The sequence below is a fragment of the Muscardinus avellanarius genome (assembly GCF_963383645.1).
Source record: "Muscardinus avellanarius genome assembly, chromosome: 7".
Lineage (NCBI taxonomy): Eukaryota > Metazoa > Chordata > Mammalia > Rodentia > Gliridae > Muscardinus > Muscardinus avellanarius.
In genome coordinates this window covers 106,398,947-106,415,401 of record NC_137793.1, presented here as the reverse complement: position 1 = coordinate 106,415,401, position 16,455 = coordinate 106,398,947, and the positions used below count along the sequence as shown (strand labels likewise).

The 16,455-nt window shown below is 54.8% G+C and overlaps 1 protein-coding gene across 1 annotated transcript in view; it reads left to right on the top strand.

Annotated features, from left to right (window-relative positions):
- The window catches only part of KIAA1614, a gene marked incomplete at both ends in the record, with an annotated part of 35,312 nt that overhangs the window by 1,338 nt on the left and 17,519 nt on the right, over positions 1-16,455 (top strand). Inside the window, 2 exons of the mRNA XM_080698764.1 lie at positions 868-931; positions 13,407-13,550. Coding sequence (XP_080554890.1) covers positions 868-931; positions 13,407-13,550 — 208 coding nt within the window. The remainder of the gene's footprint in view (positions 1-867; positions 932-13,406; positions 13,551-16,455) is intronic.

The window sequence follows — 16,455 nt, the reverse complement described above, 5'->3', positions numbered from 1 at the left end:
CAGACATGTGCCACCACGCCCCGCTCAGCAGTGCGGCTTAATTTTGGCTTTGACATAGGCTCCTTACCACCTCCTTGCAGGCTGCCTGTCCACAAGATCTGCATGACCCTCTAGAGCAGAGGGAGGCTGCACTCCGTCCTTAGTAGAGGCTACCATGGCTCACTCACGCCTCTTTTTCCCTTTCTCCCTCCCTTCTCTCCTTCCTTCTTCCCTTCTTTCCTTTTCTTTTGTGTGTGTGTGTGTGTGTGTGTGTGTGTGTGTGTGTGTGTGTGTGGTTCTTGGGATTGAACCCAGATCTACCTCTGAGCCCTTTGTTTTGTTTTTTTTGAAACAGAGTCTCACTAGGTTGCCTAGAGTCTTGATAGTTTGCTGAGGCTGGTTTCAAACATGCGGTCCTCCCATCTCAGCCTCCCCTGTGCTGGGATTACAGGTGTGCACTACCATGCCCGGCTGTTCCGTGGCTTCCTTCCTGTGCCTTTTCATCCATCCCACCGTGGCTTTCTGTGCCCTGTCCGGTGGCATGCCCTCACCCTGCAGTGGGCGGCAGAGGGGAATCTTCCCTACCCGGAGGCTGAGCACCTATCTGGAGTGGAGCCCAGGCGATGGCCGGCTGGGAGTCCCGTGCTCAGGCCCAGGGGGCAGCCCTCCTCCATAAGCTTCCTGCCGCCAGCTGAGGGTGTGAGAGTGGTCCTCAGCCCCCCCGCTGCAGTGAAGGCTGTGCCTCCTCCTCCCAGGCCAACAGAGGCAAGGTGTTGGGTTTCTCTGGAAAGTAAGTTTCTAGAGAAACCTCTCCTTGGTGTTCCTTAAGTGACAGTCTAGCCCACTTTCTGGCTCTGCCCTGATCTCTGCTTCCGTCCTGGGCCCTAGAGCGACCAGCAGGGGACGTGGACTGGGACTCGGGCATCTCTCTGCAGGACTTGGACCACAACAGGTAAGCGCCCAGAGCCCCCACCTTCTGGCCCTCCACTTAGTCCACACCAGGACCTTTAGAGACCTTGCAAAAGCAAGGGCAGGCGAACCCCTGCGCCTGTGGGCCACTGGGGGCTCACCCCCGCCCCGAGACCCTGTAAAAAGTCCCTGCTGCACCCAGTGCCCCAGGCTGCTGCCCCTGCTGCTTGAGCAAAAGCACAGGGTACAGAGGAGTGCTGAATACGTTGCCAGCCCTGCTCCGATCCTGGGGCATTCCCACGCATGCCCGGGCCTCTGTCATTAAAGTGGGGGAAATCCTAGCCTAGGGAACTTCACAGGACTACTGCAGGGCTAACGGGAGACAGTGGAGGGGGAAGTCCAGGCACGACAGGCTTCTAGTCGCCTCTTTTCCTCATGAGGGGAATGCTCTGGGGTCAAGGTTTCACCTCCAACCGTATCATGATGCCCGGTCTTTTTTTCTGGCCTCTCTATCACTGTTTGGGGCAATCTGGACCTGCTGGAGGGTGGTGGGGAAGGGAGATGTGCGGGTCCTCCCCAGGCAGCGTCCTGACCCTGGCAGCTGAGAAGAGTACACTTGAGGTGTGTGTGGGGGGTCACCGCCAGCCCGTGCCACTGCCGTGCCGCACCGAGCTCAGCCGCACCTCCACTCCCCAGCTGAGGTTAGGGGTGAGCACTGTTGCCGCTCCCTGCACAGATTCTACAGCTTGACCTGCCCCCCCAAATGGGGGTGGGGAGCAGAGCCTCTGTCTTCAACTACTCTGGCTGCTATGCCAAAATGCCAGAGGCTGGGGGCTTATAAACAACAGAAACGTGTTTCTCAGTGTTCTGGGGGCTGGAAGCCCAAAATCGATTGAGGAGCTACGCAGATTGTGCCTGGTGAGGCAGCTCCGGGTTCACAGATGTGCTTTCTCACTGGTGGATAGAGGCACCAAGACCTCTGGGGTCCCTCGTGTAAGGGCGGACATCACCTCCCAACGCCCCACTTCCTGATGCCGTGATCGGGGCTAGGTTTCAACATATGGACTTTGAAGGGACATAGACTGTTTTCACAAAGCACCCCACAACCCTGCTGTGGGAAAGCTGGGGGTGCTGCCCAGTGTCAGGTGACCTGGCTTCCCCTCTCTGCCAAGGGGCTGGTGGGAGAGGGGCTCTGGCCCTTTGCTTCCTTATTATTTAGGATTTGGTCCCACCCCCCGCCTCCATGGCCGCTTTCAGCCTCTCCTCTGGTCCTTACTCGGCCCTGCTGGAGCTGAGTGGGACTCGCTCCCCTCTGTTCTTGCTGTCCCCTCTCTGCCCCTTTCCCTGCAGGGCTTCAGAGAAGCCTGGGGGAGATGCACCTGTGTCTCCAGCCCCTCCCTGACAGCAGAGACGGCAGCTGCTGGGGGTTTGCTCTGAGGTTGCTGTTGAGAAGCCAGAGCTCCTGAGTTGCTCTCGGGGCAGCAAGTTCTAAAGCCACTCATTTTAAAGGCAGAGATGGGCGTGGTGGCGCACGCTTGTAATACCAGCATTTGAGAGGCTGAGACAAGAGGATCTCAGTTCAAAGACAGCCTCAGCTACTTAGTGAGGCCCTTGGCAACTCAGTGAAACCCTGTTTCAAAATAAGGGAAATAAAAATCGGGCTGGGCGTGTAGCTCGGAGGTAGAATGCCCCTGGTAGAATGCCCCTGGGCAAAAAATTAAAAATAAATAAAAATAAAGGCGGAGAACCCCACGCTTGGGTAGGGGGTGGCTTTCCCTCAGTCGTGTGATGAGTTGGCATTAGAACCCTCAGGATTGGAGCCTCTGGACTATCATTGCCATGTGCTGCCGGTTACGGTTTAGGGTGTGTGTGTGTGTGTGTAAGAGAGGGAGAGAGAGAGAGAGAGAGAGAGAGAGAGAGAGAGAGAGAGCTGTTTTAGTGAACTTTAGGACTGTGATCGAAGACAAATGAAATGCCCCTAAATTGTGTATCATTTAGGCACACGAGTTGTCACGGCGGCCGGTCCGTGCTAGGTAGACAGACACCTGAGCAGACAGGCCAGAGCAAAGCCAGAGTCGCGAGGGAGACTCATGCCCTCGGCAGGTCCCTCGCCGGGCTCTGTTCCTCAGCCTCCTGGGTGGGCAGCTGTGTCCCAAAGACAATGCAGGCTCCATCTCTCCCCTGGTGGCGTGGATTTACTGATGTCGCTTCTGCAGAGCCAGACTTCAGAAGAGATCTTTGAAGCAAGGCACGACTCCCTGAGCGTGGCCACACGGGCCAGTGTCCTGGGCTTGGTCTGTATGAAGGGTGTTGGGCCCTGAGCTGGGGCTCTGAGGCCGTGCCAGTCGCCATGATGGGCATCCTTGTAGATAAGCTCTGTCGGGGAGGGGTGAAGGGCAGATCTTCTCAGGGTTGGAGAATAATGGTTCTACCTCACATCCAGTTAAGCTTAGCATGCATGCAGTTCAGCGTTGCAATCAATCATTCCAACCAAAGTAACCCAACTTGTGCTTACATCCAGAATTGTTATTGTGCCACAAGGTGGTACAGCGGACGAGAAGCTCCTGGTGACTGGTGACGGCAGAGCCCAAGACAGCTTGGGGCTGGGGGACAGCCCTGTGTGCTGGGGGCTGTGCCAGGGAGGCAGCCACTGAGGTGAGGTGCCCAGGATCCAGGACTTTAAATGCTAAGGCTCAGCCGGGTACGGTGGCGCACGCTTGTAATCCCAGCACTTGGGAAGCTGAGACAGGAGGATCGTGGTTTGCCGACAGCCTCAGCTACTACTTAGTGAGGCCCTTTGCAACTCAGTGACACCCTGTTTCAAAGTAAAGAATAAGGAGCCGGGCGTGGTGGCACACGCTTGTAATCCCAGCATTTGGGAGGCTGAGACCGAAGGATCATGGTTTGCGGACAGCCTCAGCTACTTAGTGAGGCCCTCTGCAACTCAGTAAGATCCGGTTTCAAAATAAAGAATAAAAAGTAGGGCAGGGGGTGTAGCTCAGAGGTCAAATGCCCCTGAGTTCCATCCTCAAACCTGCAAAATAAATAAATAAAATAAAAATAAAAAATAAAGAATAAAAAGTAGGGCTGGGGGTGTAGCTTAGACGGCCCAGCCCTAGGACCAGAACATCCCCATGGCTAATCAAAAGCCCAGGCCCCCAGCTGCAGACAGGTGCTGAGCGCCGCCCTGCACCGTCATTCCATCCCGACCTGACATGCTGGTCCTCCCTCGGTGATGAGGCCTCCCCGCAGGAGGTCAAAGGACTGGCCAGGGCCAGGGGTCAGGATCTGCTCACGGCCTTGCTCTGGCCGCCACGCCGCACTGCCACAGGCCCTGTTCATCCCTCGGGCCCCCCTTGTGCTGGGGCCCTGGGGACCTTCTTTGTTCCCCAGTCGGGTCTCTTCTCAGGTATGGCCAAGAAGGGCAGGTCCACACCCACGGGAAGCTGGTGCTCTAAGTGGTGACTAAGATGTTCAGGCCCTGGCTTTTGATGTGAGTGGGAGGTAGGCTCAGAGAAGTAACAGGGTCGGCGCCTCGGATGGAGCCATGAGAGAGCAGAGAGGGGGCAAGGAAGCGGGGTGTGGCCCTCGGCGCCTCTCATCTGCAACCCAGGGGCTCAGGCCCAGAATTTCCTTCTCTGGAAAATGGCCACCACCATTTCTGTCTCTTCCCTTGGGGAGACGAATGGGATCACAGATCCCATGTTAGGCCGGCATGAGCCAAGAATCTGTGGAACCAGAGGAGTCACGGCAGCCTATACAGCGCTGGCTCCCGACCCTCACCTGCAGGGTGCCCGCTGCCGCAGGTGCCAGGGGGGCCTGAGGCCCGAGCGTCTCCTGGGCATTCTCCCCAGGCCTGCCCTGGTTCAAGCCGGGACCTTGTGTACCTGTGCCCCGGGAGGCCCACAGCCCAGTGTCCGCAGGGCTCTGTCGTTGACCACGGTAGAGGTCTTGGGTTGTGAGCTGCTGGTGTTGGAGGGATGAGGGAAGCCCGGAGGATTTCCTAGTCGCTCTTCCCCCTCCTCTCCGGGGTGGCATCGTGCCCATTTGTACGAAGCAGCCGGTCCTAGAGCATGTTCCCTCCGGGAGGCCTGGAGCGTGTTCGAGAGCAGAGAGGACGTGCAGTGCCGGCCACAAGCCCCGGTGGGAATTGCTGGGGTCAAAACTCCTTCCCTCAAGCACTTTCTAACTTAAAGGGAATTTGGCATGGTGGCACACACCTGTAATCCAAGTACTGGGAGGCTGAGATGAGAAGATTGCAGGTTGGAGGCCAGCCTCAGCAAGTTAGTGAGACTGTTTCAAAATTAAAAATATAAAGGGCCGGGGGTATAGTTCAAAGGTAGAATGTCCCTGGGTTCAATCCCCAGTACAAAAATAAAATAAAATAAAACAAGAGCCTTCTAAGGAATCTCAAAGCCTGGCCTATGACTCCATGGCCAGCTCAGAAAATGTCAGCATTTTAAAAAGTAAAACAGTGGCTGGGCGTGGTGGTGCATGCTTGTAATCCCAGCGCTTGGGAGGCTGAGACAGGAGGATCACACAGGTTCGAAGCCAGCCTCAGCTACTTAGTGAGACTCTCCGCAACTTAGTGAGACCCTGTTTCCAAATAAAATAGAAAATAGGTCTGGGAGTATAGCCCAGAGGTAGAAAAGCCCCTGGGTTCCACCCCCAGTACCACAAAAAATAAAAAAATAAAAATAAAAAGTAAAACAGTAAGCAGCACTTTGGGGGGACTGTTTGAGATAAGAAAACAAAACAAAACTCACACACAAAAAGCAAAAAAGCACTTGTTTTTCCCCTACTCTTACATAGTCAGTACAGGAGAGAACACGTGACCAGAGGTGTGGGGATCCCCGCCCCCAGGACAAGCGGGCCCGGTGGACCCCGGGGTGGTCTACATGTCAGGTTCGACACATCTGCATGGAGACAGTGTCAGGTCCCATGCACTGAGGGCTCAGCCCCGGGGGGCTGCACCCCCTTGACCCCAGCCACAGTCCCAGGCTGCGTCCTGTGCCCCTACTTCAGCTGCTCTAAGTCGCGTCCTCACAGTCCCTCCTGTGGTCCAGTTAGTGTCCTGTGATAACTGACAGATGCAGAACCTCACTGATGTTCACCCCCTTTGTGTGTGTATGGGGGGGTACTGGGGATTGAACCCAGGGGCATTCAACCTCCAAGCTACACCCCCTGCCCTATTTTGTAGTCTTTATTTTGAAACAGGGCCTTACTAAGTAGCTGAGGCTGTCCACGAACCACGATCCTCCGATCTCAGCCTCCCAAATGCTGGGATTACACGCGTGTGCCACCACGCCCAGCTTCCTGGGATTACACGCGTGTGCCACCACGCCCAGCTTCCTTTTCTGTTTTGAAACAGGGTTTTATTAGGTTGCTGAGATTCTCGCTAATTTGCTGAGGCTGTTCTCAAACCCGCAATCCTCCTGTCTCAGCTTCCCAAATATTGAGATTATAGGCGTGTGCCACCACACTGGGGCTAACCCCTTTGTAATAAAGGGGTTATATTTATTTATTTGTTTTGTGATACTGGGGATTGAACCCAGGGGCATTCTACCTCTGAGCTACACCCCAGCCCTATTTTATTTTTTATTTAGAAAAAGGGTCTGAGTTGCAGAGGGCCTCACTAAGTTGCTGAGGTTAGCTGTGAATCTGTGATCCTCCTGTTTCAGCCTCCTAAGTACTGGGAATACAAGTGTGCACCACCAATGCCCAATTAGGATTACCTTTATTATAAAGATATTACCAGGGATATAGATTGCATCTGGGAAGAGATGCACAGGGCAAGATTGGTATGTGGGAGAAGGCACCTGGCTTCCATTTCTGTAAGCGCAACACTTTCCAGAAACGTCCATGTGTTCAGCTGTCGAGAAGCTTTCTGAACCCTGTCCTTGTGGGTTCTTAAGGATGCTGTAATAAGTAACATGACTGATTACATCACTGAGCCTTAGTGATCACTCTCCCCTCCTAGGAGGATGGGGTATGGGGCTGAAAGTTCTAATTTTTTTTTTTTTGTACTGGAGGCTGAACACAGGACATTCTGTTTCTAAGCTGCACCCTCAGCCCTTTTTACTTTACTTTTTATTTCAAAACAGGGTCTCACTAAATTCCTCAGACTTGCTAACTTGCTGAGGCTGGCCTGGAACCTGTGATCCTCCTGTCTTAGCCTCCTGTGAGTTCCAACCTTCACATCCTGCCTTGGTCTTTCTTGTGACCAGTCCCATCCCAGAGCCCCAGCCAGGTCCTGCCATTAGCATACAAAAGGCCTGTTGATTGGTCTAGAGATTCCTGTTACTGACCTGCCAGAAACCACAGGCAGAGACCATGGGTATGCTTAGCGTATACTTACCGCATACAGCATCACAAAGACTCTTGTTTGAGGCACCCTCTGTGTGCCATCAGTGTGATTTCTGGTAGAGCTGCCTCTTTATCTCCCTACCCACTACCTGTACCAGCAGCCGGAGCTGTTACTGGGGTGACTCCTCGAGCTCCTGGGGGCAGGGACTGTGCTGCCCACAAAACAGACACTCAGAAAACATCTGGCAGGAAAGCTGGACCTGTGCGGGCTCGCACGGGCTGCATAGAAGCAGCGGAGACATTCCTCAGGAGATGGAGGTGGAGCGTTTGGAAGATTCTGTCCGGCTGTGGGGCAGAAGGCAGCAGAGGCCACTTGGGGAGAGCCCTGGAATCTAGATTTTAATCTAAACCTAGAGACATTTAATGAACTTCCTCTTGCCGCTCCCCCACAGAGGATGAGACTTCACCCTGGAGTGTGGGCTGGCGCACAGCCCTGGGGTGAGAGGCTGGCGGAGGCTGTTCTGAGCTCGTGGTCAGGTTCTGGTTCTTTGGGGCCCCTAGCACCACGGGATCATGATGAGTCTTGGGGCCAGCATGGGAGCAGAGACACCCTGGCCTGCCCCAGGATCCCTGCCATCATAGAGACAGCGTGGACCCCCAGAGCCACGGTGGCTCCAAGAGTGGCTGAGCCCCCCCCAGCCCCCACCCTACTCCACAGACCCTATTACATAGGCACAAAGGAAAATCCATTAGGGAGATTGAAATGAAAAAGGAAAAGCTGAATTTAACCACTCAGCCGTGTTTTCAGATACTTAACCTGCTCCCAGGCGCCCTGTCTTCTGAAGCCTTGGTGGCAGAGGATGAGGAACCTGAAGCCCCACACAGCCAGCTGGAAAGTCTGACGCGCTGGGCCATGATAGGGCCTGCCACAGTCACATAGCACATTCAGAAGCCCAGTGTGGTTGCACGTGCCTGTCATCCCAGTGCTGGGGACGCTGAGACAGGAGGACCATAGGTTCGAGACCAGCCTTAACAACTTAGGCCCTGTTTTGAAATAAAAAAAATACAGGGCTGGAAGTAGAGCTTAGAAGCAGAATGCCCCTGGGTTCAGTCCCCAATACCACAAAAAACAAATAGAAAGATATTTGTGGTCTAATTGTGACTTAATCTTTACCAGTGAAGGAGCCCAAAAGTTTTTTGTTTTTGTTTTTGTTTTTGTTTTTGGCAGTACTGGGGTTTGAACTCAAGGGCATTCTACCTCTGAGCTATACCCCCAGCCCTATTTTATTTTGTTTTGCTTTTTGTTGTGTGTGTGGTGCTGGGGATTGAACACAAGGGCTTTTCTTCTTTTTTTAATCTCTGAGTTATATTTTGTTTTTTATTTGGAAACAGGGTCTCCCCAGGAGTCAGGCTTGAGGAAGTGCTGGGCCTCCTGCAGGACCCCACTAACGATACTAAATGGAGTGTACCCGCAGCCTTTCTTTTCTTTATTTCTTTTGTAGAACTGGGGATGGAACCCAGAGGCATTCTACCTCCAAGCTGCACCCCCAGCCCTACTTTTTATTCTTTATTTTTGAAACAAGGTCTCACTAAGTTGCAAAGGGCCTCACTTAAGTAGCCAAGGCTGTCCGGCTGTCCACAAACTGCGACCCTCCTGTCTCAGCCTCCCAAATGCTGGGATTACAAGCGTGTGTTCCCGTGCCCGGCTTCCAGCATCTTTCTTACAGGCCTGCTCGTCCTTCTCTTTTGAATGGAGGGCCTGTGGACTGTCTGGGCATCAGCTGCCTCCTCTACCAGCTGGCCTCCCTGTTCCCTGTTCTAAGGAAATCACCTTTTCCATGCTGCCCTGTCAAAGGCTTTTGAGCTGGGCATGCTAATCCCAGGACTTGGGAGGCTGAGACAGGAGGACCACAGGTTTGAGGCCAGCCTCAGCATCTTAGCAAGTTTCCGTTACAAAATAAAAAATAAAAAATAAAAAAGGAAATAAGTAAAAAGGGCTGGGAGTATGGCTCGGAAGAAGGATGCCCCTGGGCTCAGTCCTCAGTAGTAAATTAAGTAAGTAAGTAAATAAATAAATAAATAAATAAGAAAAGGCTTTTGAAAGTGGAGAGTAAAACCACCATGCTGCAAAATGTCACTTCCAACAGGCCCCCCTTGTTGATGGCAGGCTGGCTCACCGTCTAGTCTCGTCGGCAGGTGGCTTGCGTTCACGTGCAGGGATTCCATCTTTTGCTTAGGAAGGAGGTGAGTGTAATTTAACAAAACAAGGGTGCCGGTAATAATGACGACGAGGATGCCAGAACACCTGGTAACCCCAGCGGCTGGAGGCTGAGGCAGAGAGGATGGCAAGTTGGAGATCAGCCTGGGCAACTTAGCAAAACCCCGCCTCCAAATAAAAGATGAAGAGGGCTGAGGGGTAGCTCTCAGAGAAAATGCCCCTGGATTCAATCCATGGTACCAAAGAAAGGAAAGGAAAGAAGGAAGGAGAAAGAAAAAGAGAAAGGAAAAGGCTGGGGTGCAGCTCAGTAGCACAGCAGCCTGGATTGAATTCCTAGTATTATACACACACGTAATAATAAAACGTCAACATTTATGGACTCTCTACGGGTGCCCAGCGCTGTGCTAATCCTTTAAGCGAATCCTTCTCACTTAAAAGCAGCTGAGCCTTTATTTAGCAGGTGAAGAAATGGAAGTTTCACCCTAGTCAGCTTCCGGTGGCACCGCTGGGGAATGACAGCCCAGGGACCCGGACGGGCGGGCTGCCCCTGACCAGGCTCTGCCCCGTCGGCGCCTCACAAAGCTGGGACGGAAGCGCCTGTGCAGCTCAGCATGACGTTGTGAGAGCAAGAGGAGGCCCAGAGTCTGTTGCCAGCGTAGCCGTCCTCTTGCCCTCGGTGGGAAACAGCTCGTGGGCTGACAATAGATCTCTGTCCTTGGTCAGCAAAAGGCCTTGGAAATACAGAAATATCAGCTGGAAGTGCTGGCACACGCCTATAATTCCAGGACTTGGGAGGCTGACACAAGAGGATCACAGGTTTGAGGCCAGCCTTAACAACTTAGCAAGACCCTGTTTCAAGATCAAAAATAAAATAGGAAGCCGGGCGTGGTGGCCCAGCATTCGGGAGACTGAGGCAGGAGGATTGCGGTTTGCAGACAGCCTCAGCTACTTAGTAAGGCCCTCTGCAACTCAGTGAGACCTGGTTTCAAAATAAAGAATAATAAAAAAAAAATAGGGCTGGGGGTGCAGCTTGGAGTTAGAATGCCCTTGAGTTTCATCCCCAGTACTGCAAAAATTTAAAAAATAAGGCTGGGGATGTAGCTCAGAGGTAGAATCACCCTGCGTTCAATCCCTAGTGCCAACAACAACAAAAAATAGAACACACGCTAAGCAAAAATGCTTGTTTATTTTCCGCACATTGTCTGTCTCCCTTTTCCTGGCTGCACCCTGGAATCTGGGGTATTAGCTTTACATTTTCTATTATTTTACTTTATTCTCTTTACTATAGTCTCTATTATTTTCTGACTCATATAGCTGAGATGAAAGGGTTAAACCCAGACTGGCTAGAGCTTATCGTTTTGATCCAGGATTACGATGGCTGCAGAAAAAGGCCACTCTGGCCCCCGGACCTTCTTGGCCTGGAGAGGAGCGCTGTCCTGGTCTGCTGGCAGCGGCCGGGGAGGCCGAGCCAGGCCTGTCGCTCCTCCGGGAACTGGCAGAGATGGACACAGAGGTGGAGGGAGGCGCGGGCTGCCCTTGTCTCTAGGGCAGGAGCCCGAGGGCAGGGCCCAGCACAGTGAGACTCCAGTTTACCCCACAACTAACCCTTTGAGGCTCTTGAGTTCCCAGGAGAGAACCCCCAGCCCATTACAGATGATGCTGCCAAAGGCCCACCTCACAGGGCAGCAGTCTGAACCCACGCCTCCTGCTTACAGATGGGTAACTGAGGCCCAGGGAGGAAAAGTGCTTCGCCGCCTTCCCCCTCCGTCCTACGCACTGAGCCAAGGAGCCCAGGACTGCAGGTGTTCAAGCGGCAAGAGCTGTCTGTTCCTAGCGGGGGCACAGGGGTCTCTTTTGCCTGGCCATGTGCCAGCTGCCTAGACACTTCCAGAAAATTGCAGAGGAATTGAGAGAGCAGGGGTCCGTGATGGGGTTGTGCGCCCCTGGTGGATGGAGTCTGAGCCCGTCTGCTGGAGGGCTGAGTGCCTCTCTGATGTGGAGAGGGCGGTGGGCACAGCACTGGGCCCAGCACTGCATCTGTCTCATGGGAGAAGACCTCCTCCTCCCCCGGTGCGCAGCGGCTGGGGGTGGCGAGCCTGCTGACCTTGGCCGCGGTCTGAAGGTGGCCGCCACGCTTTCCCTCACTCAGCGAGTTACTGTGTGGACGCCTTGAGGCGCCTAAAAAGCCTGCTTTTCTAATCAGTGGAGAAACTAGCAGTGTCTGCCAGAAACTGAAGCGGGCAGCTGATAGGGGGGGTTTAAAATAAAGCCCAGCTCCAAATGGAGGGAGAGCGGAAACAGCAAAGTGGGAGGATGGCTTAAAAACCTGGGGCAAGGCTGATCCTGGCAGCATCTGGCCAGCTGCCGAGGGCCCCTGCCTGCCCGCCAGGCCTCGTGACAAATGCCCTCCGACAGCCGGGGACGCACAGCTGTCACTGGAAGGCTGCAGGCTTGGGCTGGCAGCCAGGGCCCAGGGCGGCAGCGGCGGTGGGGCACCTCTCCGGGCTGGTGAGCTCATTATCTCTGCGGTGGGGCAGGAGCCCCAGGGAGCGCAGCTGCTCTCCCTGCTTGTTGGGGGAGCCCTGGGTTCAGGGCTGAGCGTGCAGGCGGAGGCCTCTCCTGCCAAAGGAAGCCTCGGGGGGCAGAGGCCTAGAGGCCATCAGTGAATCGCTCCGGCAAAGCCCACCTTCCTCGAAGCCGCGCCTGGCCCACCAGTGTCTCGGGCACAGATGGCGTCTTTGCACTGGCAGCCACTCCGTGCTGGGTGCAGGCTTAGATGCAAATGATGAGAAAGAAAGAAAAATCACAGTCTGCCCAGCGCTGGCACCAGGTGTCACAAGGAGCCCTGGATGTCCCGTGAGGTTCCAGAGCTGTGCTTATGTCCAGGCACATCTGTCATCAGGACGAGGACCTTTGCCCACGGGGCTCATAGGGTGGGTCAAGTGGCCACAGGTCCCCGATCCGGGCCTGGCCGAGTCCCTGGCTGCGTGTTCTCTCTCTCTCAACCCTCCCTGTGACGACAGCTCAGCATAAGTGGCCACAGCTCCCCCCACCTGCCCTGGGCCCCAAGGAGCAGAGAGGACAGGGTGAGGAAGGACGCTGGGGTGCGTCCTCTGGACCTCTGTGGATGTCCGCCCTTGAGCAGTGTGCATCTGTCAAGTGGGGCGCACACCTGCCCTGGACCTCTGGCTGGGGACCTGAGCTCTGGAGAAGCCCATTCTTTGTGTGTGTGGTGGGGGTGTTGTGGGCCGCTGTCATTGTTGTAAACAGGCGCAGGTGGTCTGTGGCCCTCTGGGAGACAGCTTTGGAAAAGGGCAACTGCCATTCCTGCAGCTCTGGCCAGGCCCGGCTGCAGCACATCTGGTAGGAGGTGCAGGCTGCAGGAGGACCCTCATTATTATGAAAATGGTGCCATTTGCCGACTTGGTCTGAGTCCAGCTTGACTTTCCTCAGCCCTGAGGCTCTGAGCCTCGCACGCAGGTTTGGATTAGGACCAAGGCAAGAGAACAGCAGGGTTTATAAAAATATCATGCTCCCAAAGGACCCTGGGTCCTGCGGCACCCGTGCTGGGCAGCCCCTGGGGTCCTGGTCTGCAGGCGGTGCTGTGTGCGCCCCAGCATGCGTACTGGGAGCCAGGAGGAGGCAGGGAGGTGAAGCGTGTAAAGACCATCTGCCTGGGCACAGGCCCAGCCGCAAGCCAGGTCCTCTGCTCTCCTTCTGCACAGCTCTGCCCAGGGAAGGAACAACAGGAGAATCTGGAGGCTTCCTACCCTTTTCTAGATCCTCTGGGTCCTGCCTCCAGCCCCTGAGCAGATGTCCGAGGCCAAGCCAGCCCCAGCCTCATCTGGAGCAGCTTGGGGCTGCACCCAGACCCTGTCGGGTCCCTTTGTGCGGGGCTGGAGAGGCAAGCCCTGCTGACACTGTCAAAGCCTTCCTAATCCGTGTTATTTGTTTCTAATCCGTCCCCCACCCCGGCCTGTGCGCCACCCTGCAGGACCTCTGGGCCCAAGCCAGAGCCCAGGCTGAGCGCCAGGCAGGAGGAAGCCAAACATCTGCTGCAGCGTGCCCGCATGAAGGCCAGGACGCGGCCCCTCCGCGCCAACCACGAGATCGTGCCGACCATCGCTCAGGGCGGCGGGTGAGTGGGGGTGAGTGGGGCCGCAGCACGGGCTGGCCTGGGAGGGGCCGGCCGCCGGAAGAGGTGGGGCCTAGCCCAGCGCCCCGCCCTCCCGGCTTCTGTGCAAGTGAGGTTTCCATGTTGGCCCTTTCTGTGGTCGCTTAGTCAGTCAACACCCCTTTACTGAGGGCCACTGAATGTCACAAACTGAGATGCAAATTGGAACAAACCTTTGCCTTGAGTTATCTGGGGCATGGAGGCCACAGTCTCCAGGGAGAAAGACAGCCAAATAGCTCTTCAGTTCCATGGCCTTGATGTAGGAGAGGGAATGGCAAGTGCCCAGTGGGAAACCCATAACTCCCCCCACAAAGGACAGGGGAGGCACCTGAGAGGAGGTGGCTTCTCAGTAGAGGCCGATCCTGGGGGCTCCCAGGTCTGCAAGCAAGTCGGAGGGCACTTTAAATGGCATGGAGCCACCAAGGTGGTGTCTCCTTTCTACCCCGTACTTTATTTCTTCTCCCCTACCTCAGAACCATTGGCACGACCCATCGTGAGCAGGGCCTCCGTACAGTTCAGTGTTGCCGTGACCCTTAGGGGAGGGCCCAGAGGGCCCTGAATCCTGCCTAGGGTGCCCACCACGTGTTGACCTAGCCTCTCCCTCCCTCTGGCCAGCGGGCGCTCTTTAGGACTGGCACGGCTTCTGCGAGGCGCCTGCCTATTCCCCACGAGTACGTGGGGTTCCGAGGACGCCCCCATCCAGCTTCCTGAAGGTATTGCCGGGATGGGGGAGCCACAGAGTAGATAGCCCGCACAGCGGACTCGTGCAAATGTCCTCTGGGGTACTTCCTCTTCTCCAGATCATCCCAGCAGCTTTTGACAACCCCCATCGCTCTCAAAAAAGTAGGTTCCCTTTTGTTCCTGGCCACAGAAATGCAAGGTGACCCACTTTAGCAGCTGCCGTGTCCAGAAAAGAATTACTACGACTTGGCAGCGCCGGTGAATCCTCAGAGGGTAGAGCTGAAAAGCCCAGGCCAGATGGCGTGCAGCAGCTGCTTGGAAAGGTTACGCTCCGTCGGCTCGCCCTGGAGGGCCAGGCAGCTCAACCCTGCGATGCCACACAGGCCCCTGCGAGAAGGGGGAGGCCTGCTCCCAGCCCCCACCGTCTCCTTCCTGAGAGACAGTGAGGAGGAGGCGGAGACGTCTGGATGCTGGGCCTGGCTGGGCCTGCCGGGCCAGCCCGAACACACAGGGCTTCTTTAGGAGGTGAAGAGCCAGAGGCAGCTGCATTTTCTGGAAGCAAATTGATGTAGAACAGCTCCTGGAAACAAAAGCTCTTGCTATTTGGGAGAACGGGCGTACCTAGATTGGAGTTCTTAATCCCAAGAGGGCAGGAGATGTTGGCTGGATGCTCCTGGGAGGGTGGTGTAGAAAGTACTGCTGTCCCGTGCACACCGAGCGCTTGCAGGTATCTCTGGCGGGGTCGGGGCCTCTGGGTTTGCAGGACTAAGCTCACCTTCCGTTCCTCCTCTTCTTTCTATTTGTTTGATACCAGGGCTTGAACCTGAAGCATTCTGCCTCCGAGCGACACCCACGGCCCTATTTTATTTTGGATCAGGGTCTCACTAAGTTGCCGAAGTTGGTCTCAAAGCTGTGATCCTCTGGTCTCGGCCTCCCAAGTATTGGGATTACAGGCATGTGTCACCACGCCAGGCTCTTTCTTCTTTTTAGAACAAAATTGCTCTGTTTTCCTTTGGAGTGAATTCAGGGATGGCTCGACTGGGCATCTTGTGCATAAAAGTCACTGGTGTAGCTCAGAGGAGTTGGATGCCCCTAGTAAGTCAGGACTTTCCTGCCTTGAAGTTTAGGAGTGTCAGAGAGAGAGAGAGAGAGAGAGAGAGAGAGAGAGAGAGAGAGAGAGAGAGTGTGTGTGTGTGTGTGAGTGACACTAGAGCTTGAACTCAGAGGCATTTTACTTCCCAGCTACACCCCCAGCTCTATATTTTTGAAACAGGTCTCCCTAGGTTGGTAGGAGTCTTGATAAGTTGCCGAGGCCGGCCTTAAACCTGCAATCCTCCTGTCTCAGGCTCACAAGTACCGGGATTACTGTCATGAGCCATCACGCCCCACTGGGATTTTTATTTTTCTTGCAAGAATTCGTCGCTTAGGTCCCTCCAGCAGAGCAGGGCATCAGCCCAGCCTGTATCGGGGAGGTTTTCTAAGCCGTACACTGAATCTCACCTGGGCCTGGCCTGTGTTGGGTGGGCCGGGCTGGCGAGGGTCCTGCCTGTGCACCACGTTAGGGCTTCTCTTGGCCCTATGGGATGAAGTTGCTGATTCTCAGAGGTCCCTCCCGCCCTGGCAGCTTTTGAGTCTGAGATAGCAAATGAGAGGCGCAGGTGTTCAGAAGAGAGACACTGTCATGCGCTATTAGTGTGGCTTCTCCTGAGAAGCATAAACAACAGGATGTGTGTATATGCGGAGAGGTTTGTTTTAAGGAATGGCTCACACACTTGTGAGCGCTCAGCTGGTGGGAAGGGTATGTCTAAAATCCTCAGGGCATGCCAGCAGGCTGGAGCCCCAGAGGTAGCCTGAGCCCAGAGGTAGCCTGTCTGCAGAATTACTTTTTCCAAAGGGGAGCTCAGTATTTTTTAAGGCCCTCAACTACCCTCATTATGTAGCATAATTTGCTTTATTCCAAATATCCTGATTTTTTTTGTGTGTGGTACTGGGGTTCCTGGAAGCCCTTCTACCTCCAGGCTACACTCCCAGACCTATTTTTTATATTTTTATTTGGAAACAGGGTCTCGTAAGCCAGGGCGGCTGGCTTCGAACCTGCACGATCCTCCTGTCTCCGCCTCCCAAGCGCAGGGATTACAAGCGTGTGCCACTATGCCTGGCCAAATATCCTGCTTTAAATGTTAGTTTT